Raw genomic sequence first — 26,073 nt, forward strand, 5'->3', positions numbered from 1 at the left:
ATTCACTGTTTTTCCCTGAGGAGGTTTTAAGTATAATTCCAATTCATAGCCCCCTTCTCCACACTTTACCATGCAGAAGCATTGCTTAAATTTTTCAAACAGAGCTGTAATCATTTTCAAAATTTCAAGCCTTACTTAGAATATTTGAACCTTTTTATCAGATTTCATGTCGACAAGTTAACCCATGTCCATCTGTTTCCCCAACCCCATAAACTGCTACCAAAACCCACCTCATAGCTATCCTTTACATGAACATGCCACATTCAAACACTTCGAATAAAGTAATATCAATTCGAATAAAGTAAAGGTATGTTACTTAATAACTGAATGCACCTGAATGTAAGAAAATGCACACGTCACCTAAGTTGTTTATTTAAAAAACAGCATAATGGCAGCAGCATATACTGTGTTCTAATTAGCAACCACCTGTGTACATCTAATTTCAAATAATGTAACTGTAATTACATTATTTGAAATTTGTAATTATATAATTAAACCTAATTTCAAATAACGTAACTGTAACAGTATCTATGCTAGAAGCTGTCATAGGCCTACCTAATTATGTAGGCACCTATACAAGTAACAATCGTGCAACCATCAAATTCATGCAACTGGCAGACACCCCCCCCCCATGGACTCTAGTTGATTGTTTTTGAGGCAAATGAGCTATTTTGCAATAATTAACCTAGAACTAAAAAAAAAAAAAAAATAAATAAATAAACAAGTTAGTTACTATATGCAGTTAGGACTTACAATACCAGTCAAAATCTTAATACCGGTATTTCGGTATTTTTAATTTATGAAACTGGGATACCGGTATTAATACCAGTATTCCAAAAACAAACATTTTTCTAATAAATTTTGATGACAATTAGGTGCAATAAAGTAAGAAAAAAAAACAAGCACTATAATTACTTGAATTCATGTTTTAAATAAACTTTTATCGCAATAATAAATATTCTGAAAAAAATCATTAAAATACAGTTAATTCTAAAAACAAAAAAATACATATTGTTACTGCAAAGTTTAGTTATGTTTAAGAATCCACTCTACCTGTCCGAATAAAGTGAGCTCTTGAGAAACATAAGCAATCAATAGTATGATCGTTTAAAATGGATCTAATTTTGGTACATACAGTATTTGATTAGCGGCAGAAAATGCCCTTTCGGATTCTACTCTGGTACCGAGATAATCGTAAACGATCTCAGTCCATATTTTCTAGGCTTTGAACTTTTTTAGCAAAAATAGTTAAAAATATTTCATTAATTTCCAACTCAAGTTCATCTCTTAAAATCTCATTGGAGTCAGGCAATTTCTTATTTTGGAAAGAATTTGCGGAACACTGATGTTCTGTTCCATGTTGTCTTCCATGGTTGAATTATGTTCATCATTTTCAGAAGGAGAAAGGCGTTTTATTCAGCGAAGTATAATTTTCACCATAGTATCTTTACTGAGTCTGGGAGAGAGCAAAGAGTGGGGATAAGGAATAAAGAGAGCAAAGAGTGCAGATAAGAAATTCTTCACATATATAAATGCAAAGAAGAGAAGGACAAATCAGATACCCCAACTGATGTTGCAGATGAACTCAACAGTTACTTTGCATCGATATTTACAGAAGAAAAACCCTTCACGTCAATGAGAAATTATGGGAGTGAAGTTGAAAAAAATGTAATTAATGATGTTGAAATTTCAAATGATTATTTAATGAGAACTTTCGTGCCTACATGTGAGTAAGGCTCCTGTCGTTGATGGCATATACCCTATAATCTTAAAGGAGGCAGCAAGTGAGTGCATTGACCCATTAAGGCTAGTTATGAGAGCATCACTGGACTCAGGAGAGATTCCATTGGATTGGTGTAAATTGGAACATAAACGCGGTTCTAGGAATGTAACGGGAAATTACCGACCAGCCAGTCTAACATCAGTAGTGGGGAAAATCATGGAGGTAATGATCAAGGGTGAAATTCAAGATCATTTAGATGGAAATGGAATTCTGTAGCATACACAGCATGGTTTTGTAAAGGGAAAATAATGTTTAACAAATCTGGTTAGCCATTTTGACAGGTCACTCATGAGCTGGATTTAGGGAATAATTTCGACATTGTTTATTTGGATTTCAGAAAAGCATTTGACTCAGTCCCACGTGAGCAGCTACTTTATAAGTTGGAGCAGGCTGGAATCACAGGGAAAATCCTTAGATGGATAGCACGATGGCTTGAGGGCACTAGGCAGAGGGTTGTGATAAATGGTTATTCCTCAGATTGGGTTAATGTAAGAAGTGGGGTTCCCCAAGGATCAGTATTGGGACCACTGTTGTTTTTGATTATCTTAAATGACATCTATGAAGGGAAGGGTCTAAACTTGCAGATGATGTAAAGATCAGTAAAGTAGTTAATGATTGGCGCCAAGCAGAGTGACCTAGATAGACTTCCAGGATGACCAGAAAAGTGGCAGCTATGTTTTAATTCAGCAAAATGCAAGATCTTACACTTGGGGAACAGCAACCCCAAAATAACTTAAACACTTGGTGGAGTTGAACTAAAGTCAGTAGTGGAGGAACGGGACTTGGGAGTTATGATACAGTCAAACATGAAGTTGTCCGAGAATTGTGGACAGGTTGCAATGTTGCATGGTGTCCTATCAATGATTTATTGAACATTTGCTAGTAGAGATAAGGATGTCATAATCATATAAAAGTGATTTTATTTCCTTTATGTGATTAAATTATAAACAATTATTTTTTTTTTTTAAATTAGTACCGAAAAACTGGTATTTTTTGTATCAATACCGGTATTTCAATACCGGAAAAAAATTACCGGGATCCCGGTATTGTAAGCCCTATATGCGGTGCATTACACTTCAGGTGTGCTCAATTTCTTTTTCTTAAATTAAAAGATGAAAAGTAAATATAGTTACTCCTTATCAATTAATTACTAAGATTATAACTTTATAGAGCATGTAATAAAAATCTATAGGTTTGCATTCTCTAAAATTAGCCATTCAGTTTAATTACAACTATAAAATATTTATTATTATTTTTTTTTAAGTCCCCTTTCTCTCTGTATGTATGTAACTCTTAACAAGAAACACTACATTTGCAAGTGACAACACACAAAACGTATGTCTAAGCTAACAATACTGCATTAAAACTAAATTAAAAAAACATTAAAAACTACATTTAAAACATAAAATTTATGCATTTATTTTTTCCATCCAAACTGTATGGAAAAAATAAATAATTTCCAGATTTTTCTGCACAATTTTAATTAAATTTGGTGTGGCTTGACAAATATTTTTTATTAAGTCCAAATACAAAATTTCATGAAAATCCATTCACTAGGAGTCCCTCTGTTACATACAGACAGACACAGTGAAGACAATAAGGGCTTTGCATATATATATGTGAACACTTAATAAGATTAAGCATCACATACCTAATAAAATATTATTCATAATGGACATATGTCTATTTTATTATTTTTTACCATTAAAAACTTCACAGTCATTTAGACTGAAGTTTTTATGTACATGTGTGGCTGATTTAGAATCAGACACAGGTACGAGGGGTATAAAAAAGTTCGAAACCCTGACCTAGATAAAACATCAGTAGGAAGATTCCATTTTTAATATAAGTTGTCTACATATTCAATAACTAACATGTGAAATTTCATTCCCGTACACCAGAGGTGGAGCCCAGAATCTGAGGAAAGACACTACGGTTGACAAAGTGGAGTATCGAGCAGTGATCAAGTTCCTGCAATTGCAGGGCAAGAAAGCTTGAAAGCTCAGGAAATTGACAAAGAAATGAAAGCTGTGTATGGGCAGAACTGTCCATCCTATGACACTGTAAAAAAGTAGAAATGGGAGTTCCAGTGCAGTTGTACAAGTGTCTTTGACGAGACAAGAGAAGGAAGGCCATCAACATCCACAGACAGCGAGACAATTCATTTCATCGCAAGTGCAGTGGGAATTAGGGGTCTGCCCACAGCATTTTACATGACCATCTGCACGTCTAAGGTCCCCACACGATGGGTTCCAAGATTGCTGACGCTTTTGCAGAAACGATATCAAATGCAATGTTCTCGCCGACTGTTGGATTCGTGTAATGCGGATGTTGAGAACTTTTTTAATCGGTTGGTGACAAATGACGACTGCTGGATGTACCAGTATGATCCAAAGACTAAAGACATGTCAAAGCAGTGCATGGATGATGCTTTGATTCACCTCAGGAAGTCATCAATGAAGCAGAATCATGGTTTCAGGCAAAAAGTACGGACTTCTATGATCAAGACATTAAAACAACTGATCCATAGATGGGAGATGTGTATTCTATGTACTATACACGGAGAGTACATAGAAAAGATTAAAGTTTCTGTGAAGTTTCACCTGTCTAGGGCTATTGTTTCTAGGTAAGGGTACAAAACCTTTTGATACCCCCTAGTATATGAAGTTCTTTATTTGTCCTGGATGTAGCACTACCACTATAATTTTGTCAGTTTAGTTTAGAAACACCCTTTATGTTAAAAATATATCTTTAATCCTTTAAAATATATATAAAAATATTTTTAACCAATCTGTAGGATTTCTTCTTGGCTACTGTGGGGCACTCCTACTATGCAGAAAATACACATATTAGTACATAAATCAAAATATGAATTTTGAAAAGTAAAAGTAAACTTTACCTGGAGCCAGTAACCCTTTTGTAATGTACAGGAGAAGTGACAGACAAAATGCTAACTCCTGATCCTATATTTACCACCAGAAAAGGATAAGGATTGCTGAAATCAAAAGGTTCTTTATGGCACAATTCTTCATTAACAGGATTACTCCAATAATAACATTCATGACGATTACATGCTTCAATATATCGAATGCCACGAATGAGAGAATCAAGTTCATCAAATCTATGAAGTTCTAAGTTAACCTCCTATAAAATGAATATATAAATTTCAACCATTTAAATTTTCTCTATGTATAAGCATGAAAAACTACTGTAAATGAAGTGTCTTCTATGACATTAGTTAGCACATTTGCATCATTACTAATAATTTACACAATATGAGAGATGCGAAAAGGTGTGCTTCTTAGACTAATATTTTATGGCAGAAAGCTTCAAGCTATGTAAAATTCAAACTGTGACATTAGTTAGTGCATTCAGAAGCCAAATAGCTTCAAAACAATGCTGTTCGAGTAGTGGTACTCAACTGAAAATAAGTAACAGCAGTCTTCTCTAATAGGGAAGCACTACTTATTTGAAGTATAAGAGGGCAACTCATGAAATATTTGCAATATGAGATGTTACAATAATGATGCCAATGTCAAACTTAAGTTTGTCTAAAAAAAAATTAAACTATGTAGTAATGATGAAAATGCTATTGTTGTTATTTGGTTTTTAGGAGCATTAGCAACTAAGGCCATATTGCTCCAGATGAAAATGCACTAACTAATGTCATAGTTTGGAGTTTACATAGTTTCAGGCATTCTGCCTTAAAATATTATTAGTCTATGAAGTGACCTCTTAAGAAAAGGGTATCCAGTCCTAGAATGCACAAAAGAAATAATCTAGTTTGCAAGTAAATTTACCACTAACCCTTAGCAGAATACAAAAAAATAAAATAAAAAATTACTGCATATATTCCCTCTGGCATTCTTAAAGCTTTACTCTTTCTTAACATGTGTATGAGCATCAAAAAGGTACTACAAATGCTGTGCCATAATGAATATAAGTGGTCAGTATACAAGCAATGTAAAAGTAAAGGCACATAAAATTAACTGCTCGATTCTGTTGGCACACTGATTGAACTCTGGGCTATTAGCAGCAATGCTTTGTTTATGTTTAAAGCTTAGTTCACATTTTTAGTTATGTTTTGGTTAGTTTATGTACATGGAATAAACTGTAGATAAAATTTTCAGTTTGGTTCTGATTTACAGTTCAGCTCAAAAGCATGTGTTCACTTTTAGCTATGAATTCTAGACTTTTACTTTTCAACTGTTATTTATAAATTTCCGAATTGAGAATTTCAGAATATTAGAATATTATTTCTCACAATTCCGAAAATTATGGCACATTGAATGCACTCTCTTAAATATAGATAGCAGAGATTATGTTAAATGAACTACAGAATAACGTATAAAATTCTAATACTCAGAGGTATACACATCAAAAGTAATGTTCAACTTAACTAAAAGAAGACTAAATTCAAGAAAAAACATGTCAGTCACTTATCAGAATACTATCATTTTTCTTTGGAATTTCAATTCATCATTAATTCATATATTCCATTCAATATATATTTAGCAGTCATGTGAGCTTGAACCATAGTCACTCACAGGGAGTGCACTTCTCTACTCTCATGCTTAACCACTCAACCACATGGCCACTCAAATGGTATAGATCCATCATAAAGAGCATTCCTCACCATCACAATGAGTTGTTTGGTACTGCCTCTATACACAGGGGAAAAAGTTCATATTTATAAAATTATCCATGTTTGTAATTATATATATAATGTTCTAGAATGCATTTCAACATATTAAGGGGTTGTGGTGGTAAAATAAAAGATTAAAAAAAAAAGTAAAAAAATTAAAAACTGATGACAGTGATAATCATATTTTGATAGGCGCCTATTCTAGTATTTACATAATTATCAGTGTTTTCAATTATGTGTAATGCTTCCTTCATGCACTTCAGCATTTCAATAACGAATTGTAAAGGTAAGGCAACAAAAATATTTTTAAAAATTAAAAGCTATACAGGGTGTCTCAAAAATATTGGTCGGTGCGACCCTATGTGTCGCCAATAAGCAAAATCAAATTTGCCGCCCCAAAATATTTCAATTAAAAAATAAAATAAAGCGTAAATAATTATTATTAATTTATTGAAAAAGAAAAGAAATATAATAAATCTCACATATACAGGGTGTCTCAAAAATATTGGTACAAACATTTAGGAGAGGTAGGTAACATCTAAAGGAATGTGAATCGCATAGGAACCCATAACCGGAAATGGCACGGGAAAGTAGTAGCAGAGGCACAAGAAGCAGAAATGACACAACACAGTAATTAGTGGCAAACATTTATTTGACAAAATATTAACAATGGAGTACGAGATGGATGCATTTCATGATGTTTACAATAAATGCTCAAAGGTTCCACCATGAGACGCGATGCATGCGTGACACCGACACAGCATGGATTGGCGGATACAGTCGAACACACCTGGAGTTTTTTTGACAGTAGCAGCAGCGTAGACGAATCTCGCCACGAGATCCATTTCCGTCTCCACAGGCGATTCATACATGATAGATTTGAGGACTCCCCACAGAAAGAAATCAAGGCTCGATAAATCAGGTGAGCGTGGGGGCTAGGCAATGGGTCCACCACGGCCAATCCATCAACGCCCTAAACGCCTGTTCAAATGGTCACGAACACACCTTCCATAATGGGCAGGCACCCCGTCATGTTGAAACCAAATGTTGCATCTCACATTTGCTGGAACATCAAGTAACCCTGGTAGAACTTGTTCAAGAAAGATCCGATATTTAGCGGAGTTCATGCGGGATGGTAACAGGTAATGGCCGACTAAGCAGTCACCGAACATACCTGCCCACACATTTATTGCGAAACGATGTTGTGCCGCATGGGGGCGCACACCATGTGTGCCCTCTGCTAATCCATACTCTAGGTGCATGTCTGCCAGCTCACAGTGCGTATATCGATGCATACTCTTCGTGCGGCGACTACTGCTTGAATGAGTAAATCAGAAATTTTCCCTCTCGCGAACTGATGAACAGTGCCGTGTGCCGACTTACGGTGACGTTTCCGGTTATGGGTTCCTATGCGATTCACATTCCTTTAGATGTTACCTACCTCCCTTAAACGTTTGTACCAATATTTTTGAGACACCCTGTATAGTGTTGCTCTATTGCATAACCTGAGTTCGATTAACGCGTTTTTCAGTTATGCTATTTGAAAAAATTATACCACCTTTCACTTTACACGATGCAAATTTCCAGTTAACATGGTCTCTTTTTTTTTATGTGATAGTTGAAAAAGATTTTAATTGCGCATTAAGCTTACCGCGTGTCGGACAGGCAATAAACAAACGTTTGCCTGCTGCCCGCCTCGGTGTGTTCCATCAACCATCGGAAGAAGACTTGGTTTTTTTTTTTTTTTGTTAGTTGTTAGCGCATCGGCTTCTGTGGCCATAATGTTCCTCCCAAAGTTTTTGCATTTACTCTGATCCAAGCCTGAGGCGGGATTCAAACCCGTGACCTTTCAGTTGCCAGGCCAGCACTTTACCCACCCGGCTAGCCCAGTCAGCAGAAGAAAGACTTGTTTGTCTCCCGCTAATAAAGTCAATGCAGACTTGCATTTAAAAATTCAAATTTTTAAATGAGCCGGATAAAAATGTTACTGCGACGGAGATAACGGTAAAAGAACTAGATGAAATCTTTTGTATCACAGAGAACCTCAAACAAAAGGTTTGAGGTTCTCTGAGATATTTATTTCACCAGGGCCCAGAGAAGATTCTTGTCAGCTATCGGAAATTGATTGATGAAAAGAGAAAGTCTACACTCATTTCTTCATTGTGTATTTTATGTCAGTTTCCCAAACTTTCTTGGTTCACACTTAGTGTCTCAGTAATTTTTTTACGGCACACCCAGACCAAAAGAAATACCTAACAGTACCGTTTAGTAGTTAGGTCCAAACAACTTAATAAGAAATGTTGAAACTGTGAACTACCTCGTAGTAGTTTGCGCGGTATCCGACAGATATCGAGTATCGTCGTGTTTCCCTCGAAAATTTTAAATATTCCACAGCGCACAGTTTGGGAACTGCTGTTTTATGCAATAAACATTTAATTCCATAATTATTTTCATTATCTTTTACATTGTATACAGTTAAAAAGTTATTTAAAAGGTATTTTTAAAATTCTTTACGGACATTCCAGAAGATCAAGGACCAATTATAATTTTTTCTATTGATTATTAACGCGTTTCCGTTTAGCGCAATGCACTCGTGGTACGAATTAATCACGTTAATCGAGGCCAGCCTGTATATCATTCAAAATATTAGCTCTTTAAAATATTTGTTTCATATCTATATGCAACATTGCAGTAACATACTGACAAATCATTCAAAATGCTGGTTTTGTCATCAAGTAATTACTGCCATGTTTATTGAAAATCCAAGACTGCTAATAATCAGTGTTAAATCTAAGGAGAGCCCATAAGTTTCATTAAAAAGGGAATAAAAGAGTCATTGTAGATTTATTTAAATCAATAATGACTCTTTCTGAAACTGCTTTAATGCAAAAACATTCTGTGAGCAATAAGGAGTTATGAAGCACTGCCACAACCAATGGATATTCTGTATTAATTAACAATGGTAAACTTTTATCATATTTCAAATGAAATTAGTGCTATTTCAGAATTAATAATCCACGGGAAGAATATACAGTGTACTTGAAATATTTCAATTAATTTTATAATAATCAATTACAGAATGTTTGAATTTTGGTAAGTTCAATGATAATACAGTTCAAATTTAACTTACACGCCTAAAATCATTCTGAAATTTGTAAGCGCCTCCACCTGTTGCACAAACTGTACTAGCCAGAGTTGCCATTCCCTTTGACTTGGCCAATTCCAGAAACACTCCCATTTCGCTTGTGGGAAATCTAATAAAGTGAAGAGTTCCTATACGGCTATCGATTTTCACATTATTCATCTGGAAAGAATGATTTTTTAGTTAATTATTTTGCATTCTAGCACTAAATTTTCTTAAATTAGTGCATAAATACTTAGGTTTAATTTATTATCTCATTAATAAAAAATATGTAATAAAATAAAGTAACTGTTAATGTAACCATCTTGTTAATGAAAATTTTTAGTTATTAAAGTAACTCCTCACTGAATCCCACAATAGTGAAGAGTATGAATTCAAAATCAGACACATTAATTACTGAAATTTTAAAATGGATATCAGACAGATTGCAGAGAAAAATTAATGATGGTTAAAACAATATCATTTTATAACAAAAATGAGTCAAGCAAATATGAGCAACTATAGATGAATACAAGAAAGCACAGTTAATATAATATTGAAATATTCAAAGTAATGAAGTTCTTTCCTAACAAGAAAAAAAAAAAAAGATTAGAAGAGTTTACAATTAATCATTTAGATAAACAATACAATCATTAACCATATTTAGCATTCGCGTGGGTTTGAAGCACAGTGGACAGTTCTTCACTGTACCGTTATCTCTTGTGCTATATGATGAAGGATAATTCAATTCAAAATCTAAAGTTGTTATGAAAAGTTATCAAAATCTGAAGTTGTTATGCAAAACTCCATCACACTTGTTATTATAATCAGTTATTAATTCTTTAAAGTCAGCCCCTGATGATATTCTCTATTTTGCAGTAAAAAAACCACAAGTTTTATTTTTTTGAATTAATCTCTTTTATATGTATCGTTATTAGATCAAGGTTATTTTCTGACAACTTAAAAAACAGTACTGTGTTATTCCAGTTACAAATTTCTCTAAGTACAAATGCAGATTTTAGGCCAATTTCTATGCATTCTCCTCTTTAAATTATTCAAGTCGCTCTCTCTTTCTCTTCCCCCTCCCCCCCTCTCTCCTACTTTTTCTTCTTAAGTTTTTCCTATCAAGCCTTATTCAATCCATTACAAAATCACCTCAAATGACAGATTCTTACTTTGCATATTTGTGGCTCAGATGTGAGGTTTTTTTTGTTTTTTTTTATCACTACTGTGTTTTATTCTGTTCTTAATCTTTTCATTGTTACTGCTTCTAAAGAACAATTTTGTTACTTCTAGTGTTATTTTACAGATTACTATATTTCTAATGATGGACCTTGAGACTGTCATGGACATTTTCTCAGGTACTACAGGCTGGACTTGCTACCTGGGAGTCTAAACCAATGATGATGCTGATATTCAGTGACAATTGAACAAAGTGGACTGAATTTTGGCAAACTATAGTCTTTCTGTGAAAATCAAATCCTCTGCTTGCAACTTCACAACAGAATTGTTAGTAAACCTGGGTATAACCCTCTGTGTGCAAGTTGAAAACTGGCAAGCACCTAGTATACTGTAGGTGACTACCCAGGTGTGATACAATGTAAGCAGGGTTTGAGGCATGGAGTCCACACTACATAGAGGAATGCCACCCCCTGTGTGTTACCAGGCAATACCAGATAACTCTCATCAACTGGTGCAATGCTACTACTACTTTGCTTATTGGAGGTCTGAAGTGGTGAACCTCATGTTTAGTCTAAACAACAAAGCTCCGGCAACCCTCCCATCTCTTCCATCATGCAATATAATTGATTTCTTTTGAGGCTATCATGGCAATGTCCAATCTTACTTACATTTTGAGGGTACAGCTCTAAAATGGTATTCGCAGGCCAGCCACCGGACAGTCTACCAGACTGAACCTATTGGTAACTCTCTAGGAGGCATCTGAATCAGCTAGTGTATAATCTCGCTATATCTACTCTGCCAGATAGTGATGGGAGGGAATCCAAGTTGGCATTAGCATTAGTTGAGGCATATGATGCAAGAAAGCAAGCTTATACAGCATCAGCCAGAAAAGAAAAACCTTCCCATGGAAGTCTGTTCCAGCAATGGAAGTCTTCCATCAACAGATGGAAGTCTGTTCCAGCAATCAACTACCTGCTGGCTAAAGGCAAACCCCCAGACATCTAATCTACAACTGTCTTTCCTCAATTTGCATCTATGCCCCTCGGGTTCATAATCTGAGCAAACAGAAGAATCCCATCAGCACTGAGCCTGCTCAAGCCATTCAAGGCACCTAAATCAGACCATCTTGCAGGTGCCTAGTCTCAAGATGCTGCAACTTGCAGAAATTAAGCCTTTCTTGGTAAGAGCACCCTTTTGTTCGTCTCGCCAATTTTGTTGCTCTTCTTTGTACCCGTTCTAGCAACTCTACATCCTATCTAAAATGAACCGTCCAGACCTGAATGCTGCCATATACATAGAGATAATAATCCCCTTCTTGTCTTTGCTAGCAAAATTCATATATATCATTGACAAGACTCCATGACCTGCTCTGGCAGCCAATCTGCACTGCTCAGAGAACTTCATATCTGACTGCACAATTACCCCCAGGTCTTTTTCATCCTCCACTTCCCTGAGTGTAGTACCACACAGTTGGTATGTTTCTCTTGGGATACTGCTACTCATATGCAGTACAGTCATTTCTGCTATAATGCATATTTTCGCTAGACGAATCTGGTCCAACAACTGATATATTAGGGAACAATGTGAGTATAACGCAATTTTTGCATTGGTTCATGCGCAATTTCATCTGCAAGTAACACCAGGTGTATGCAAAACCCGGCACCAAGCCGGACTTGGCACCAATACATACAAGTTTAAAAAGCTTAAAAAATGGCAAACCTCAAATTTGTTAGAGCTATATTTACCATTTACTGTAGCTGCAATTGTTGGAGACACACTGTTGTTATTCGCTGTATTCACAAGATAACACACAATATTTTAGGACGACTCATGTTTTCAGGAGCTTACATTTTTCTGTTTGAACAGAAATTTCATGAGGCATGGTAGTGTGATCAGAGAAGCACATTTCTGGAGGTCACTACCATAAAACAAAAACAATTTGCAGTTCCCAGTTTATTAGGCTTTTCTGTTAGTGCAATCTAATTATAATCAATAAACAGGTATTGAACGCAATTTACTGCACTTATGATGATAACAATAGCTGGAATTCTGTGGGTTTTTACATTATGGTGAAATGTGTTTCACTTTCCATGAAATCTTCAATCATATAAAAAAATAAGTAAATTTTCAAAAGTTCTTTTCATTCCTATTTTTTAAGCTATATTTAATATAGCATTTATTTATTTATTAGAAATTTAAGATGTTTAAATCTGTGTTAACAATTTTATTTGGTTTCTAATTTTTTTTAGAGTTTTTTTATGTAAACTCCAAACACGAGAGGTATTATAACCTATAGTACTTAGTACCGTGCTTGGGTTGGAGGTTGAGAAGACGAAAGAAGATATTTGTTGACATTGGACTTGAACTTCTGTAGACTGTAATTTTCAGGAAATACGTATGAAGGAAGGTTGTTCCAGAAAACGGCAGTTCAATGAATACACAAGGAAGATGAAAAGTGGGTTCTGTGAGTTTGAAGTTGGACAGTAAATGGATGTTGGCTGGTAGCGGCATGTGTTCAGACTGTTTAGAAAGAGATAGCGGGAATTATAGAAGCCAATTCAGAAGAACAGTGCCCATGGAAATATCTGTAGAAGAGGCATGCAGTAGAATCAGTACGTCTATGAGACGGCGAGTGGAGAGACTCTGTTAGAGACGAATCATTAATTAGCCTAACTGCCCTCTTCTGAATGGAATCAAGAAGCCTGAGAGAAGTTTTGGGGGCACCACCCCAGATGTGGGAACAATATTCCATGGCTAGGCGGATTTGCGATTTATACAGAGTGAGCAGCTGTTTGGAAGAAAAGTAACGTTGAGAGCAAAAGAGAAAACCAAGTTTTTTAGATGCAGAGGAAGCAATATTTGTAATGCGCTTGTGCCAAGAGAGATTAGAAGTCAGGGTAATCCCCAAAAGAGATATATCATTTTGCCTAGAAATCGGAGTGTCACCAAAGATAAGCATAGGAGCAGAAGAATCATTTTTGCAAGATATAAGACAAGACTGAGTTGTGGCAGGATTTAAATCAACTAAGCTGTCTTTGCCCCACTGGAGAATTACCCGTAGATGGGCATCATCGTTGCTATCATTGGTAAAACTATGGATAGGATTTCCAGTCAGTGGAAGAAGGTCATTAATATACAAGAGGAAAACAGTGGGGAAAGAACTGAACTTTGGGGGATACCAGCATTAGTGGAGAAGTTAGAAGACAGAGAGCCATCTACCATTACCCTCAGTGAGCGATCAGAGAGAAAACTGGATAACTAATTACAAAAAACAGTTGGCAAACCATAAGAAGGAAGCTTGTTTAGAAGACCTTTATGCCAAACGCGATCGAAAGCCTTTGAGATGTCAAGAGCAACTGCTTGTGTTTCACCAAACTTTTCCATTGAATTAGTCCATAAATGGGTAACATAAGCCAGAATATCACCAGTGGATCGACACTGATGTAATCCATATTTGTGATTGTTGATCCGATGGAAGGTTTCTAGGTAGTTTAAGAGTTGGTGGTTGATTGATTTCTCCATTACTTTAGAAAGAGTAGAAGTAATTGCAATGGGACGATAATTGGATGGGAGGGATTTGTCACCCTTTTTAGGAACTGGCTGGATATGAGCAAATTTCCAAGCAGAAGGAAAAACACCTTTGGAATAAGAAAGTGAAAAAAGGCAGCAAAGAACAGGAGTAAGTTCAGGAGCACAGGTTTTGAAAACAAGTGGAGAAATACCATCGGGACGTGAAGCTTTCTTAGCATCAAGATTCGTCAAAATCCTTCTGACATCCTTTTGAGGGAGGGCCACAGGAGGCATTGAATGGAGCATGTTGGGAATGGTGGGAGGTGTCTTACCAAGTTCATTAATACATGAGTTGGAAGAAAAATGGGATGCTAACAGGTCAGCTTTATCCTTGGCTGAAGTGACAATAGAACCATCTGGTTTGGACAGAGGTGGGAGCAGAGATGGGCAAAAGTTGCGGCCAATAGTTTTGGCAAGAGACCAGAATGCTCGGCTACCATTAAGGCAAGAAGCAGGTTTTCTACTCTTAGCCTGTTCAAACTCTAGTTTGGACTGATTAATAACTGCTTTACAATTGTTGCGAGCTTTGGTGTAGGCAGAAAATGAAACTGAAGAATTAGAAACAAGCCAATTACAATATGCAATGTTCTTCTCTTGAACAATTACGATATGCAATGTTCTTCTCTTGATAAAGGACGAGATTTTAAAGTGGAGTGTGGGATAAAGGATTCCATTCTTGCAAGAATAATTTCACTGACATGATCTGAGCAAACGTTAACATCAGAAGTTTTGAAACAGTAATCTGACTAAGGAAATGAAATGTCGCAGGTCATCCCATTTTGCATTCTTGTAATACCAAACAATACGAGGTTGGGAATAGCCATGAGATAAAGGCTGCATTGGAGAAGAGACAGTCACCAAATTGTGATCTGAGGTGCCTAAAGGACCTCTCACTTTGACCGTGTACTTAGAAGGGTTGTTTGTGTGAAAAAGATCAAGCGTGTTGGTTGTTTGGTTAGGATTGTCTGGTATTCTTGTAGGTAAATGAATAATCTGAGCAAGGTCATTAGTAATTGCAAAAGCCTCAGCATCTCGACCAGCTGGGTTGGTGGGACTAGAAAACGGGAGCCAGCTGGAGTTGTAAACATTAAAATCTACAATGAAAATTACCTCACTGTCAGGAAAGTTGGTCTGGAGAAAGACAAGTTGCAAAGAGAGGGAGTCAAAGAGCTCTAAGTTTTTAGTCAAGTTGGGAGAACGGTAGAGACAACAGATGAATTTGACACAATGAGATAAAGAGATTTTAAGCCATAGAAGATCGAAAAGAAGAGATTCCAAAATTACCAAGTCTCTGACAGGGAATATCGGAACGGACATATGCACAAGTACCACCTTTGAGGTGAAAGGAATCATACAGCGAATAATTTGGGCAACTGAGATGAGCAGTAGTTGAATCAATCGATAACTGAGATTCTGTCAGAAAAAGTACATGGGGTTTGGCAGATTGCAAGTGGAAATGGACATCACTGAGATTAGAATTGAGACCACGTATATTTGTGAAATGAATTAAAAAGTGTTTGAGAGGTTTAGATCTTTTCGTAGTTAAGCTTACTCTATTAGTTTGACAAATCACTAGTAAGAAAATGAGGGTGGGACATGCTGTATGAAGTAATGAAATTTTTGGATATGGCATACACATGGTGAGAATATACCCAGATCCTTGACATAACGTAGCCTCGACAATGCCCCCCCCCCACATACACACTACTCAGACTCCCTCTGTCACTATCTGTCAGAGTAGAGATAGCAAGATTATACATTAGCTGATCTGGAAGCTGCCTAGAGAGTTACCAATAGGTTCGGTCCGGTGTACTAACTAGTGGCTGGCCTGTGAATTTTAGAGCTGTACCCTCGAAATGTAAGGAAGATTGGATCTCACAACGATGTTCACCATAACCTCAAAAGTCATCATCAATCATACTGCATGATGGAAGAGATGGGGAAGGGTTGACCAGAACTTAGCTCTGGAGACTAAACATGGGTTCCACTACTTCAAGCCTCCAATAAGCAAAGTGGTGGTATTACACCGGTGGATGAGAGTCATCTACCACCTAGTACTGCCTGGTAACACAGAGGGGCGGCATTCCTCCATGTGGTGTGGGCGCCACACCTCGAACCCTGCTTACATTGGTTCACACCTGGGTGGTCACCCACCATGTGCTTGTGCATGGAGTTTATGCCCAGGATTACTAACAGTCCCACCATCATGAAGGTGCAAGTTTACTTACCAGACTGAACATTTTTTGATTGCTCTGCCCCTATTCTATTTTTCCCATAAGCCCTGTTGTTTTTATTGCGCATCTCTGTATCAGTTCTGCCATAACACAGAGATTTTTAGGAACACATGTACTGCATTATAGCAGAACTGACTGTACTTTGCATTTGTCAATGATAAACTTCAGTTACCACTTCTCAGCCCATCTGCCTAACTTTTTTTACTGTCATTAACATCCCTGTCAACCTTTGTATCATCTACAAACTTGGACATTAAGCCTGATATAACTTCATTGATAAATACACAAAACAACAATGGGCCTAGCACCGAACCCATGGGGACTCCGCTAATAACATTAGTCCACAATCCAGAGCAGTGTCCATTTATTACCACTCTCTGCCATCTCCCACTCAACCATCCCTTTATCCATTGCAGTAACTTGCCCTTAATGCTATACCACTACAATTTGTACAGCAGTCTTCCATGTGCAACAGTATCAAAGGCTTTCCTGAAATCCAAGTATATGATATCAAAATTAATTTTAGCATTTTAAGTTCCTTTGTGACCACATCGTAGTATCCAATCAAATTGGTCAGACAAGACTTCCACTTAATAAACCCATGCTGTGTCTGAACCATTGCTGCTGTCTTGTCTAGGTGATCCTGTATTATCTCTTTAACCAGTGACTACATTATTTCCCCAGAACAGAAGGGGAAATAATGGGACGTCCCCCCGACTCTAAGGATGCTCTCATAATTATGGCTAACAGTTTGCTTACTTCCCTTGCTGCCTCCTTCATTATAACTGGATAGATTCCATCTGCCCCAGGTGCCCTTTTTACATTTAACTTCAACTATTTCTCCTCCACTTTGCTCTCAGCTATCACAAAATCACTTGGCTCCCTGTTAGAGTTTGATAAACTTCTGGCATACCCTCCTTGAATAACTCCTCATATGTGAATGTAGATGAAAAATATTCATTCAGTTTATCAGCTACTTGAGCAGGATCATCAATAGTCAAACCAGCTATGTTAAGTGGACCAATTTGTGTCATCCCCTTCCTTCTAGAATTTACATAAGTAAAGAACTCTTTGCTGTTTTTCTTTGCATCCTTGGCCAAAGATTTCAAGTAACCTGCCTTCGCCTGCCTAACCTTCTTTGTGACTTGATTACAGACAAGCTTTTATCTGCCAGAGGCTTCTGTGTTGCCTGATAATTTACTTGCATCCCATACATTTTTCTTCTCTGCCACGAGCCTCATTAATTCATCCGACATCCATTTAGGCCTGAACCTTGAACAGTATTTCTTTGGTGGTATGAAAAGCCTAGTAGCCTCCAAGATAATTCCCATTCCCTGAAGACTTCCCATTTAGAATTCACCGTTGGTAATATCATCAGTTGATCCCACTGTATAGAATTTAAAAACTGTCTGAGACCTCTGTAGTCACCTTTACGAAACAAAAATCCTTCCCTTACCCTCGATTGTAGTTACATCTTTAAGTAAATCCCACATCAGTATAGTGTGATCACTACACCTAGTGGTTCCTTTATCTTCAAATTCCTAATGCATGCATCATCATTGCTGATAATCAGATCAAGGGTATTATTCCATCTGGGCCTCGAACTTGTTGCTGTAGGATCAAGGGTATTATTTGTCCCTCGAACATGTTGCTATAGAAAACAATCCACAAAGGTCTTGCTAGCATGCGAATGACCAACCCAGTCAATATCTGGAAAGTTAAAATCCTCCTCTGATTTACTGGCTCATTCTATTTCTCTGCAAAATTGTTCTTTGCACTCATCAGCATCATTAGGCCTCTAACTTACTTCTACTCTCATTTTCCCATTCCCAGTGTTTATGTCACACCAAACAGACTCAACATTGTACTGTCCACCCGTGTCAACTGGATACACTTCCTTAGATTTAAGTGTTTCTTAACTAACAGCATAAGCCTCCTCCCTTCCTACCTTGTCTGTCCTTTTTGTATTCCCCAAATTCCAATTCTGCACTGCTTATATCTGCGTGACACCTGATATCGCAACGTGTCTCTGATATCCCAACAATATCTGCCTTTGATGTCTTGATCGGCACTTCAAATTCATAATTTTATTTACTATACTTCTAACATTTGTGTACATGAAAGTATACATGCACCTCATCTTACTCCTAATTACACTAACACAGCCCATATCTTTACTTGGGGAATTTCAAGAGCTCCCAGCAGCACTTGAAATTCCCCAGCAACTTGGTCTGTAGGCTGCTGCTCATTACAATAGAAGCAGTGCAAGAACCACTTTCGCCTCTGCCTGCGGCTACTCTTAATCTTTTAGTTTGTGAATCCCCCAAGCTAGCAGTGGGGGATTCACAAACTCCAACCCACCTATCGCTGCGTCCATAGCATCAGCAAATATTCTTGCACCCTTTCTATTCAAGTGTATGCCATCCTTGTAGAAGCAGTCTCTCCTGTTAGCAAGCATAGATCATGCTGAAAAAAATTCTACCCTGTGAGCCTTGCACAATCTCTCCAGGGCCAAATTGATTGACAAGGCTCTCATCATATACTCCCTCCTATCGTGTCTGGGCAGAATTGCAGACACTTTCAAATTTAACCCCAACTCGACTTTTTTTTCCACATTGACCTGTACTTGTTAAGTAAATCTGCAGATCTCTTACTCTTAAGGTCATTAGTGCCAACTTATACAACAATATCACCTTTTATGCACTTAAGAGATATCTGCTCTACAATATCATCAACATTTGCTCCTGGCAGACATAACCCGGTCCTGTGGTCCTGTTCCACCTATCCTTTTTGCATACTATATTCCCCATCTTCCTGACAATAACTAGCATTCTGCCTTGGAGATTGCCCTGTGTTGCTTGATGCACAGAAGTGAGCTCTGGTGTTGAGTTGGGCAGATGAGAGCCTGATGGGCCCCTCATATTAATTTCTTCGAGGGCATTTACCCTACACCTCAAACTCTCATAGATGCCCATCAGAATGCTGAGTTGGTGTCTAATTTCTTCACGGTCTCTGCACACACAAAGACATCCTCCTTGGCTAGATCATGTCCTGTTCTAGACAGGTCTGCAAACAGTTCGTATTTCGTGCATTGTTTTAGACTGATGCGTGGGAGAATTGCCCCCTTCGGCTCTCCCGTGACCCACAGCACTCTGGCTATTCTGTGAATGCTGTTTTGCTGCTCTAGTCTGGGTATGATTCCGTTAGGTATAATTTAATAAGATTAATAAATTTATTGATAATGCTATACTAATCTAACAGATTTCTAACACACTGCTACGTATTTCGCTTACGGTATTCTGTATCGTATAATAATGGCGGCAAGTTACAAACGTAAAATCTACGGACACTAAATAACTTCCAAAATCGCTCTAAATTCAAAATAAAACACTGAACTTGGCTAGAACTATAAAGCTACTTAGAAAATAATTTAGTATAACAATTAAGTCAATAAAATGACTAAATATAAATGAAAACTTAGCGTTCGCTGGAGCTGCAAAAATCTTGACCAACATTGTAGTAACCTCGTACCCAAAATCATGTAGTCATCTCTGCGTGTGAATTCCTCATATGTGAATGTAGATGCAAAATACTCATTCAGTTTGTCAGCTATCTAAGCAGGATCATCAACAGTCAAACCATCAATATCTAGTGGACCAATCTGATTCATCCCCTTCCTTCTAGAGTTTACATAAGTAAAGAAGTCTGTTTTTGTTTGCATCGTTTGCACACAGATTTCTCGTAATCATCCTTCTCTTGCCTTTATCACAGACTAGCTTATATCTACCACAGGCTTCTGTGTTACCTGATAATTTATATGGTTCCCATGCATTTTTCTTCTCTGCCACGAGCCTCGTTAGTTCGACATCCATTTACATCTAAATCTTGAACAGATTTCTTAGTTGGTATGAGCTTCCAAGATTAATTCCTTGAAGGCTTCCGATTTAGAATTCGCTGTTGTTAACATCAATTGATCCAACTGTATAGAATTTAGACCACTGAGACCATAGTAGTCACCTTTACGAAAGCAAAAACCCTTCCCTTTACCCTTGATGGTAGTTACATCTTTAAGTAAATCCCACATGAGTACAAGGTATAAGGTATGTTTGTGTCAAACGGCACCTGTGATTTCTCCCAACTCCGCGTGTGTTTTGCTGTATCGAGGACAGTACACTGTCAAGCCAGAGACTTGAAAGTGTTATTGTTATTGGGTTTTTAGGAGCATTAGCAACTAAGGCCATATTGCTCGGGGAATATGTGGTGGTCATTCCCTGACCTTTCCGCATATTCCGTATTTGGTAGCGACGGGCTCGAACCCCAGTCTAATCAAGAAGCGTGTGCTACGCACTGCTGCTCCTTCCCAACTGGCTACGGAGGCGCCTTACTTGAAAGTGTGTGGGCAGTGTCTGTGCAGTGTGATATGTTGTACAGACACTGTGTGTACAACATATCACAGTGGTCTCTGACAGTTTTTAAATTCTGTACAGTGGGATCAACTGACGATGTTACCAACAATAAATTCTAAGTGGGAAGCATTCAAGGAATTAATCGTGGATGCTACTAAAAGTTTCATACCTATTAAGAAATATTGTTCAAGGTTTAGGCCTAAATGGTTATCAAATGAACTAATGAGACTCGTAACAGAGAAGAAAAATGCATGGGATGCATATAAATTATCAAGCGACTCAGAAGCCTATGGCAGATATAAGCTAGTCTGTATTTTAGCATTTTTAGCATTAGTAGAGGCATTTGATGCAAGAAAGCAAGCTTATGCAGCATCAGCCAAAAAAAAAAAAAAAAAAAAAAAAACCACTTCCACTTCACCCCTCTGTTCGTTCAAAATACCTGTCCAGCTGAGCCTTAAACTTATTTAGGCTATCAACCTCCACCACAAGGGATGGAAGTCTGTTCCACCAACCAACCACCCGCTGGCTAAAGGCAAATTTCCGCACGTCTATCCTACATCTGTCTTCCCTCAATTTGAATTTATGCCCTATCAGGTAATTTTTCTGAGCTAGAGGAAGAATCCCATCAGCATTGAGCATGCTTAAACCATTCAAGGCTTTATACACCTCTATCAGATCACCTCGCTGGTGCCTAGTCTCCAGACACTGTAATTTGCAAAACTTAAGCCTTTCTTCGTAAGAGCACCCCTTTGTTCCATTCACTAATCTTGTTGCCCTTCTCTGTACTCGTTCCAGCAGCTCTACATCCTTCTTGAAATGAGGCCTCCAGACCTGTATACAGTACTCTAGGTGTGGCCTGACCATCGCCTTATACAATGGAATAATCACCTCCTTATCCCTGCTGGAAAAATTCCTGTATATCATTGACAATACTCCATGAGCTACTCTTGCAGCCCGTCTGCACTGCTCAGAGAACTTCATATCTGCCTGCACAACCACCCCCAAGTCCCTTTCATTCTCTACCACTGTCAGTGTAGTACCACAGAGTTGATACGTTGCTCTGGGGTTGCTGTTTCCCATGTGTAGTACTTTACATTTGTCAATGTTAAACTTCATTTGCCACCTCTCAGCCCATCTGCTCAACCTTTCCAGATCCTGTTGCAGTAGCATAGTGTCAGTAGTGTCCTTGACAACCCTGCCAACCTTTGTATCGTCTGCAAACTTGGACATTAAGCCTGATATACCATCATCAATATCATTTATAAATACAGAAAACAATAATGGACCCAGCCCTGAGGGACTCCACTAATAACATCAGTCCACGATGAGCAGTGTCCATTGATTACCACTCTCTGTCTTCTCCCCCTCAACCACCCCTTAATCCATAGCAGCAATTTGCCTCCAATGTCACACTGCTCCAATTTGTGTAGCAGTCTTCCATGTGCAACAGTATCAAAAGCCTTTCTAAGATCCAAGTATATAATATCAAAGTTATTCCCTGCATCCAGTTCTTTTGTGACTGCATCATAGTATCCAATCAAGTTGGTCAGGCAAGACTTCCCCTTAACAAAACCATGCTGTGTCTGAGCTATAACTGAAGTCTTGTCTAAATGATCCTGCAGTGCTTCTTTAACCAGTGCCTCCATTAATTTTCCTGGAACAGAAGTTAAGCTCACGGGTCTATAATTACTTGTGTCAGCCTTTGATCCTCCTTTGTGAATTGGGGTCACATTTGCACATTTACAGTCTATGGGTACCTCCCCTGAGTCCAAGGAAGCTCTCATAATTATGGCTAAGGGTTTGCTTACTTCCTTTGCTGCCTCCTTTAATATAACTGGATAGATCCCATCAACCCCGGGTGCCTTTCTTGTGTTTATCTTCAACAGTTTCTCCTCCACTTTACTCCCAGTTATTTCAAGATTCTGTAGCTTACTGCTAGAGTTGAATACACCTCTGGCATTCCCCTCGCTGAATAACTCCTCATGTGTGAATGTCGATGCAAAATATTCATTTAGTTTGTTAGCTACCTGAGCAGGATCATCAACACTTGACCCATCAATATCAAGTGGACCAATCTGATTCATCCCCTTCCTTCTAGAGTTTACATAAGTAAAGAACTCTTTGCTGTTTTTCTTTGCATCCCTTGCCAAAGATTTCTCATAATCTGCCTTCGCCTGCCTAACCTCCTTGGTAACTTGGTTGCATATCAACTTGTATCTATCATAGGCTTCTGTGTCATGTGTTAATTTGTATGTATCCCATGCATTTTTCTTCTCTGCCATATGCCTCATTAGTTCATCTGACATCCATTTTGGCCTAAACCTTGAACAATATTTCTTAGTTGGTATGTAAAGCCTAGTAGCTTCCAAGATAAGTTCTTTGAATGCTTCCCATTTTGAATTTGCTGTTGGTAACATCATCAGTTGGTCCCACTGTATAGAATTTAAATACTGTCTCAGTCCATCGTAGTCGCCTTTACGGAAGCAATAACCCTTCCCTTTACCCCTAATGGTAGTTACCTCTTTGAGTAAATCCCATTTCAGCACACTGTGATCACTGCCACCTAGTGGTTCATTTATCTGCAGATTCTTAATGCATGAAGAATCACTGCTGATAATCAAATCAAGAGTATTACTCCCTCTAGTTGCCTCCCGAACATGCTGATGTAGAAAACAATCATCCAATAAATCCACAAAAGCCCTGCTAGTGTGTGAGTAACCAGCCCCCAAATTCCAGTCAATATCTGGGAAATTAACATCTCCCATTATAAGACACTCTGATTTACTGGCCCACTCTATTTCCCTGTACAGTTCCTTATTATACTCATCAGAGTCATTAGGCCTATAGCACACTCCTACTCTCAATTTTGATCTCCCAATGTTTATGTCACACCAAACTGACTCGACACTGCACTGTCCAGCGATGTCGACTTGCTTCACTTCCTTGGTTTTTATGTGTTTCTTAACTAATAGCATAACCCCTCCCCCCTTCCTATCCTGTCTATCCTTTCTGTAGACGTTGTGCTCCCCAAATTGCAGTTCTGCATCCCTTATATCTGTGTGACACCACGTCTCTGATTTCCCAACAATATCTGCCTTCGATGTTTTGAGCAATACCTCAAATTCATCAAATTTATTTACTAAACCCCTAGCATTGGTGAACACGCAAGTATACCTGCACCTGTTTCTATTCTTAGCTACCCTAACACAACCCATGTGTTTACTTGTACCGCAATGGCTCCCAGCAGTCTCTGAAATACCATGCATCTTGTTTTTCAGGCTTCTGCTCATTCTAATAGAAGCAGTGCAAGAATCTCTTTCACCTCTGCCAGTGGCTACTGTCAATCTATTGGTCTTTGTCTCCCCCCAAGCTAGCAGTTTTCCGACCCACCTAACACTGCCTCGATAGCATCAGCAAATATTCTTGCACCCTTTCTATTTAAGTGTATCCCATCCCTGTAGAAGCAATCTCTCCTGTTAACAAGTACAGTCCAGGCTGAAAAAAATTCTACCCCTTGAGCCTTGCACAATCTTTCCAGGGCCGAATTGATCGACAAGGCTCTCATCATATACTCCCTCCTATCGTGTCTGGGCAGAATTGCAGACACTTTCAAATTCAACCCTAATTCTCGGCTTTTGTTCAACAGTGACCTGTACTTGTTAAGTAATTCTGCCGGTCTCCTACTCTTAATATTATTAGTGCCAACGTGTACAACTATATCACCTTTTGTGCCCTTAAAAGATGATATTCGCTCTACAACGTCATCAACCTTTGCCCCTGGCAGACATACCCTGGTCCTGTTCCACCTATCTTTTTTACAAAGCATGTTCCCCGTTTCCAGTAATCAGGTCACAAAGGAGGTTAGGCAGGTGAAGGCAGATTACGAGAAATCCTTGGAAAAAGATGCTAAGAAAAACAGCAAGGATTTCTTTACTTATATAAACTCTGAAAGGAAGGGGATGGATCTGATTGGTCCACTTGACATCGATGGTTCGACTGTTGATGATCCTGCTCAGATAGCAAACAAACTGAATGAGTATTTTGCATCTACATTCACACATGAGGAATTATTAAGGTTTGAAAATGGCAGAAGGTTATCGAATTGTAGCAGGATACTTAATGATTTTGTAATAACTGAAAGCAAAGTGGAGGAGAAATTGTTGAAGTTAAACATAAGAAAAGAACATGGGGTGGATGGGATCTATCCAGTTATATTAAAGGAGGCAGCAAAGCAACTAAGCAAATCCTTAGCCATAATTATGAGAGCATCCTTGGATTCAGGGGAGGTCCCCGCGGACTGGAGATGTGCAAATGTATCCCCAATTCACAAAGAGGGGATCGAAGGGTGACACGAGTAATTACAGACCAGTTATTTAACTTCTGTTCCGGGTAAAATAATGGAGTCACTGGTTAAAGATGCATTGCAGGATCATCTAGACAAGACTGCAGCAATAATTCAAACACAGCATGGGTTTGTTAAGGGAAAGTCTTGTCTGACAAATTTGATAGGATATTATGATGTGGTTACAAAAGAACTGGATGCAAAAAATAATTTTGATATCATATATTTGGATTTCAGGAAAGCTTTTGACACTGTTGCACATGGAAGACTATTACAAATTGGAGCAGAATGGTATTAAGGGTAAGTTGCTACAATGGATAAAAGGATGGTTAAGTGGGAGAAGACAGAGGGTGGTAATCAATGGGTGCTGCTCTTCGTGGACTAATGTTATTAGTGGAGTCCCACAGGGTTCGGTGTTAGGTCCACTGTTGTTTTGTAAATTTATCAATGATATTGATGAAGGTATATCAGGCTTAATGTCGAAATTTGCAGATGATACAAAGGTTGGCAGGGTTGTTAATGACAGTAATGGCAGTGTGCTACTGCAACAGGATCTAGATAATTTGGCCAGATGGGCTAAGAAGTGGCAACTGAAGTTTAACCTTGACAAATGCAAAGTACTGCATATGGGTAGAAGTAACTCCAGAGAAATGTACCAAATGTGTGGTACTACACTTAAGATGGTAGAAAATGAAAAAGACCTGGGAGTAATTGTGCAGTGAGATATGAAGTTTTCTGAGCAATGCAGACAGGCTGCCAGAGCAGGTCATGGGGTTTTGTCAATGGTATA

The 26,073-nt window shown here is 38.1% G+C and overlaps 1 protein-coding gene across 3 annotated transcripts in view; it reads right to left on the reverse strand.

The window, feature by feature from the left end:
- Positions 1-26,073, reverse strand: part of fbl (pantothenate kinase 3 fbl) — a 176,394-nt gene that overhangs the window by 58,826 nt on the left and 91,495 nt on the right. For all 3 annotated transcript variants that reach the window (XM_090371941.1, XM_090371940.1, XM_090371942.1), the window contains exons 4-5: positions 9,559-9,732; positions 4,683-4,927 (exon numbers count right to left, since the gene is read on the reverse strand). In XM_090371941.1, the coding sequence (XP_090228067.1) occupies positions 4,683-4,927; positions 9,559-9,732 (419 nt within the window). The remainder of the gene's footprint in view (positions 1-4,682; positions 4,928-9,558; positions 9,733-26,073) is intronic.

The sequence above is a fragment of the Mastigoproctus giganteus genome, chromosome 4, assembly GCF_048544385.1.
Source record: "Mastigoproctus giganteus isolate SK-2022 chromosome 4, ASM4854438v1, whole genome shotgun sequence".
Classification (NCBI taxonomy): Eukaryota; Metazoa; Arthropoda; class Arachnida; order Uropygi; family Thelyphonidae; genus Mastigoproctus; species Mastigoproctus giganteus.